General features: G+C 33.7%; 1 protein-coding gene across 3 annotated transcripts; it reads left to right on the top strand.

Moving 5' to 3' along the window:
• Positions 1-224: 224 nt before the first annotated feature.
• Positions 225-5,984, top strand: LOC133292131 (uncharacterized). Of its 3 annotated transcripts, none has more exons than XM_061490508.1 (7): positions 225-324; positions 1,857-2,048; positions 2,207-2,319; positions 3,177-3,270; positions 3,785-4,294; positions 4,868-5,202; positions 5,542-5,984. In XM_061490508.1, the coding sequence occupies exons 2-7, from the start codon at positions 1,880-1,882 to the stop codon at positions 5,698-5,700; spliced, it is 1,380 nt and encodes a 459-aa protein (XP_061346492.1). In that variant the 5' UTR covers positions 225-324; positions 1,857-1,879; the 3' UTR covers positions 5,701-5,984. The 3 variants fall into 3 exon arrangements, with proteins under 3 accessions (XP_061346492.1, XP_061346491.1, XP_061346493.1); XM_061490507.1 differs by having other exon boundaries at positions 243-324; positions 1,811-2,048; XM_061490509.1 differs by having other exon boundaries at positions 248-324; positions 1,869-2,048.
• Positions 5,985-6,365: the final 381 nt, after the last annotated feature.

The following is a 6,365-nucleotide window of genomic DNA, read 5'->3' on the forward strand; positions in this document are numbered from 1 at the left end:
ATAGAGAAACTCAATTAAAATGAAAAAGATAAAACCATAAATCAAAATATCAAATAGTGTGAAACAGAAATAACAGAAAGAACTCAAATACAATCTGATTCTTTTGCAATTTGAAATTAGAAAATTTTGAGTTGAAATTTAATGATAATCACTAATCCTAGCCGTCCAAACTGATTGTTTTCAAAATATATAAAGAGATTCTCTCGGCAACAACAACATTCCATTGACTCCTTTTCGCTTCTCTGACTCTCACCTCTCTGGGTTCTAGAGAGAGAAAGTGACAGAGAGCGAGAGCGAGAGGGGAAGATAGAGAAAAATCATATGGTATGTACGTTGTTTTTAATTTTTGCTCAAGTCGTGATTTTTTATCCACGTGATGTTGTTTGAATTATAATTAGCTCAACGGGGTGTTTTTTTTTTTGTATTGGTGTTTCTGTTGCTTGAAGTTAGACCGTTAGAGAGAGAAGATCAAGGTTCCTTAGTTGTTTGCCTAGATATATGCTTTTTTTTTGTGAAGTTGTATGAATTATGATTTGCTTAATTGATTGCTTGCTTTATTATGGTTTTTTGTGAATTGGGTTTCTGTTCTTCTTCTTCTTCTTCTTCTTCATTCATTGCCAATTTTAGTTTTGCGTCACTTTGTGGTGATACTTTCATTTACTTTTACTTGATCGTTGTAATTACTCATAATTAGTTTGGGGTCTGAGTGAGGGAGATAGAGAGCGCTAAAGAAGAATAAAAAGGTTGGTAGATTTTTATAAATTTTATCCTGAATTGAATCGAACCTGTGATCTTTTATGGTTAAAGCGATTATTATTATTTGATTTGGTGGGTTTAGTGTTTCTATTAATTTTTCTGGAGATAGGTGCCATTTTGATTAGGCCTTGTCTGTCCCTATGTGGGCCTGGCATAGTGGGCCCTAGGTGACCCTTAATAGGACCAGGCAATGAGAGAAGGGAACTCTAACACAGGACTAATAGTGTGGACGATTTCTGTACATACCCTTGCAAATTAGAATAAGCTCTCTTAAACCTTTGTGCGAGTCATATACTGAGATGAGCCTATGAAGTCTTTATATTAATATAAATATATTATTTATTAGGGTTCCATAGATTTTGCTTTATTTGAGAGGTTTTTAAAGTTAATTAAATATAAGCCTTGATTAGTTGACTTATATGTTTGGTAGGGTTGTTGGAAGCTTAGAATACAGTTCCCAGTTGCAGTTTTTAATTTTCATTGTGGCTAATACTGGAAGTTGTCTTGATTTTAAGTTTGGTAACAAGTTTATAAGCTTAAGGTCTATGTATAAGCTTAAGGTCTATCTTGAAAAATGTAAAGAGTGAAAATTTCTAATTGCCTTGACTGATTTACAACACAACCATTATACCTTATACTATTTACACTGTGGTTTTGGGAGACTGTGATTTGTTGGAAAGTCTATAACTTTTTTTGCTATTCACAACTTTCAACTGAACAAGATTGAAATAAACAAGGAGGAACTTTCATCTTCAATAGAGCTAGTTTGTGTCAAATTCAGATATCTTGTTGTTTTCAAATATTTTAAAATAATGAAACAAATGGGGTTGAAGATTTCCTTTTTCCATTGGAATGTGTCTCTTGTCAGTGAAATGTGCTTTTCAAATACTGAGTAGTTTTGGTTTAAATATTGTCTTGTTTTCAATATTGCTTAGTGCTGATATGAAAGCATGAACGTTGGGCTAGATTAGCTCAATTTTTCTATGATCCATTTTGCATTTCATTTTATGCAATGATGTTTATGTATGATCTGTATTTTGTTTTTGTTTCTTAGAGTTGAATGCAAACTAAAAACTGTCAATTGCTTGAATTGACTATAGACTATTCTTCAGAAGCCCAGATAATGCCTCCCCCTGAAATGAAGGCTAAGCCAACTACAACCTGCAAAAGTGAAGGGAATTATCCCCATGTGTCCCTGAAGTCAAATAAAATATCTAAAATGCCATGTTCCAAGGTCAGAGTAGATCATGGAACGGAAAATTTAGCAGTATCAAGCCAAACATCTCAAGATGGTAAGCTTTTGATATGTGAACAAATTGAAAGGACCAAAAATAAAATGCAATCCGTTATGGCTTTGATGCAGTTGATTTCATAGAATCTTTTGATATATATTTGGAACATATGGTGCAAGCAAAGCCAATCATTATATAATAGGACATGTTTGATGTAGGTTTTAGCAAAAATGAAGACTCTTCCACGGAGCACGACAATGAAAAAAACCAAACGGTTGTGGCGCAGACATGTCTTTCATTTAATGGATGTTTAGGTTCAATAGAAGAAAAGGTAGGGCTCAGGTTCATCTCATGTCTTTATCTATATGATATGAATTAGGATCCTGGTCTAAGATTTATGGCAATGAACTGTCATATTTAATTAGTTGTCTTCGTAAAATTCAACATGCATGTAAGATGAGTGCAAATTATGATTTATCTGAGTGACCACTTTGTCGTCATTACTTCTGGGGGCAGAAGCATGATGTAGGAAAAATTAAGCAGTAAATGGCTAATGGTTGACATTATTTGCCCTAAATTAAACTTCGGGCTTGACTTTATGTGTGCCTTTGGATGCAAGTTTTGTAATACAAGTTTTGATCTGTACCCTGTTTGTTTGATATATATGTCTACTTTTCTGGATTGTATTATCCTTGTCAAGTAACCTAAGATTCTGTGTACTGTGCATTTATGTATGTTTGAGTGTTGCATCCAATTACTACTATTGCTCAAAACATTACTTGATATCCTTGATTTATGACCATAAATGTGTAAGCAATAAAGAAATATTGCACCTGCATTTTTGTCTTGTAATGTAGTTTTGGAGATGCAGTTGGAATAGCTGGATTGAAGCATATTCTTATTTTATCACTTCATTAACCTTTTTTTTGTGTGGATATCCAATCTAAGATTCAGTTATACCAAGTGGTGATTCTAAATCTCTAGCTTTTTCTTCTAAGATTCAGTTGTGAGCCAAGGCAACCTTGGAATTTTCTTTGCAATGAAAATTAGTCTGTTGCATCATAATTTGGCACTTCTTATATCCTTTAAATATATATATATATATATATATATATATATATATATATATATATATCAAAATATGAATGTTCTGTTTTCTTGACATTACTTATGGTTTGTTTGTGACAGGATTCTTTGCCATTTTCTCTTTCCTCAAGTTCGGAAACAATGTTGTATTATTTTGATGAGCCTAACGATGCCCTTTGTAAGCAATTTGAAGCAGGTACCCACTGGAAACCACACTAGTTAAAATACTGTTCTTCCTTTTCTTGAGATAATAAAGAAACTTAATTAAAGAACTAACGGACAATGCAAAAGTTGAGGATGAACCAAAAGATAACAATATACAAATTGTCAAAGGTTAAACATATCAAATCCTTTCCTTTGCTTCAAACCATTGACCAACACCATTGGCCAAAGCACCATAACTAGGACAAAAGGACAATCCATTGGGTTCTTGTGTGAGGGAGTTAGAGAAATATAATATACGATTAATGCGGCTTTCACCTTGAATCTTAAACTTTTGGGTGGAATTGGTACTTTACAAATCCTAATCAATATAAATGTCTAGTGTCTACTTTAGTTTAATTCTAGTATGTCGCCTGCTGCCCCTTCCCCAGGTGGGCCACAAGCAATATTCTTTCCAAAACTAATGTTTACTTACTATAATTGTATTTTTATTATCAATTTCACTTATAATGCACTTCTGTTTGTAACAATTGTTTGGATCATTGCAGTTAGTAGGGAGCAAATGACTAGGGCATCTCTACTGGATTACAGTAAGTTCTCCAATTTCCAAATGCCTGATGCGTGTGAAGTATGTCTCACTGGGTTTTCCAGCAACGGGGTACCTGTTTTTGATGATATTTTCAACTATAATACCCTTTATGATCTTGGATTTACTGGGACAAATCTGATGTATGATGCCACTGAGGGAATCAGGTTATTTCCCACTGTTGATGCCACAATAGAAGCAACAGATTACCATTATGGAGGATCCTGTGAAGAGTTTCCACATATGTCTGATTCTTCATGGTTCCATCTCATGTGCCATCAGGCCAAGCCATTTACTGAAGAACTTGTTTTCAACTCGGGTCAGTTTGATTCAGACGGAGTAGATTATTCTGATCCAGAGGCATTTGTTAAAAACTTTTTGGAGTTATCAGATGAATTTAACTCATTGCCTGCACTTGTAAGCAAAGAAACAAGCAGAATGAAGCATATTACCCTTGTTCTTGATTTGGATGGTAATTTTCTATCATCTTTGTCTGCTCTTGTGCTTTTACTCATAGATTTTTACCCATTTAATGGGGAAATTTTCTTTAATTATACCATGATCAATCAGCTTCACCACCAGAAAAGCTAAAGATGACAGTTTCCTGTGGGACAATGTTTTATACTTTAGATTAGTATAGGTATCATTTCAATCAAATTAATTTGACCAGCCCAAAGAGTAGTAGGTTCGATTCCTGAGAGTCGTAACTCCTGGATAAGGTAGAGAGGTTCAAACCCAAAACTTGATTAGTCAGACCTGTTAGGGGCTCGGATCAGAAAAAAAAAAAAAAGGTGGATCAACACAAAGTTAAACTATTTAGCACATAGCCATTATATTTGGAGTACCCACCTCTCTGTTCTCGGGTCTTTTCTGTTACTTTTTGCAGTATTTTGTTATCCAATTTTGGAATTATGTTTAGGAAAAATCGGAGAAATCTTTGCTATTGCTTCAGTTAGTTTTCTAAACAAATTTTATGGTACATTGATTATTTGACTAGATCCTTCTTAGTCCTAAAATATATAATATTGTTGGTTCATCTCTGCAGAAACACTGGTCCATTCATCAATGCGGCAATGTGATAATGCTGACTTCACAATTCAAATGTTGATTGAGAAGGAGCATACTGTATATGTAAGACAGAGACCCTTCCTCCGAGAATTTTTGGAGAAAGTATCTGAGATGTTTGAAATCATCATTTTCACAGCTAGTAAAAGCGTGTATGCTGAAAAACTGCTAGATGTTCTTGATCCTGATAAAAAACTCTTTTCTCGACGATTATATCGAGAATCATGCATCTTTCTAGATGGCACCTACACCAAAGATTTGACAGTTCTTGGAATTGACCTGGCAAAAGTAGTCATAATTGACAACACTCCTGAGGTATTTCCTTGATCTTCATAATATTTACAGGTTTTCATGTTCTTCATTTATTTCTTTCTTGAACAAACATTTTGGTGTTATATCAGGTATTATATTGTAGTAGTACTTAATTTGGAATATAATTACTTAAAAAAGGCCTTATTTAGATAATTAATTTGCATGTTTTCATTTCAATATTCATTAAGTTCCAATAGATTATTTGCTTCTATTGGAAAATACTTTCTTCAGCTTACTAGAATTTTGTGGGTTTTTCATGATTAGATGTAGACCTTTTTATTTGTTTGGTCCTTCATTGCTTAGGTTTATGATACTGAAACTTCAACTCTGTTTTCATTTTAGGTGTTCAGATTGCAAGTTGATAATGGGATTCCTATTCAAAGTTGGTTTGATGACCCTTCTGACTCTGCACTGATTTCTTTACTTCCTTTTCTGGAGAAACTGGTTGATGTAGATGATGTTCGTCCCATCATTGCAGAGAAATTTGGTTCTAGGAATTAGTTTTGCATTTGAACACCCCTTGCCCTTCTTTGAAGCATTAGATAGCTCTAATCTTAGGATATTGCATCCTTTCAAATAACCCCTAGTTAGGTTTTTATTTCTATGTTTTATTATTATTATTATTTTTTTATGCCATGTTGCCCATTTGTTAGTTGTTTTAACTCTTCAGCGAGTTTTCACAAGTGACTACGATTCTGTGATAGGCAGATAGTATATAGGTAAAAAAAAAATTGTATATAAACATTACAATAATTTCAAGTTATGGCTTTTGACTATTATTGTTGTGTACACGTTTTTTTTTGAAAAGTTTGTTATTCATGTTATATTTCCCGTTTTTCTTCTACTGCATTATCAATGCTGTTAGCCTGTTAGTTGCTGCTATGTGGTGTCATTTAGACCGGGTTTATCTTTTAGATTATATCTGCTTTATAGTTTTCGGGACACATGGAATTTAAACGCCGGCATCAGGATTCTTGTCATTCATGTAATTATATATTATTTTTTTAACTTATCTTATATATGGAAGATTAACTAATATCTATACTTATTCAAAACAAAGAAAAAGAGAGATGAGTGAAGAGAGAGAATCTGGCAAGGAAGCGAGATGCTACGGCGGAGGAGGAAGATATTCTCCATCGAAGCACAAAAAAACCTAAAGGTCCTGC

The sequence above is a fragment of the Gastrolobium bilobum genome, unplaced genomic scaffold (assembly GCF_033153095.1).
Source record: "Gastrolobium bilobum isolate Gb01-03AN ecotype WA unplaced genomic scaffold, APGP_CSIRO_Gbil_v1 utg15895, whole genome shotgun sequence".
Lineage (NCBI taxonomy): Eukaryota > Viridiplantae > Streptophyta > Magnoliopsida > Fabales > Fabaceae > Gastrolobium > Gastrolobium bilobum.

Excerpts from the sequence above, each read along its gene's own strand:
- LOC133292131 (XM_061490507.1), top strand. The coding sequence starts at position 1,817 with ATGCAAACTAAAAACTGTCAATTGCTTGAATTGACTATAGACTATTCT. Across the intron at positions 2,320-3,176 it reads TAGGTTCAATAGAAGAAAAG|GATTCTTTGCCATTTTCTCT; the intron begins GTAGGGCTCAGG and ends TGTTTGTGACAG. Across the intron at positions 3,271-3,784 it reads TTGTAAGCAATTTGAAGCAG|TTAGTAGGGAGCAAATGACT; the intron begins GTACCCACTGGA and ends GGATCATTGCAG.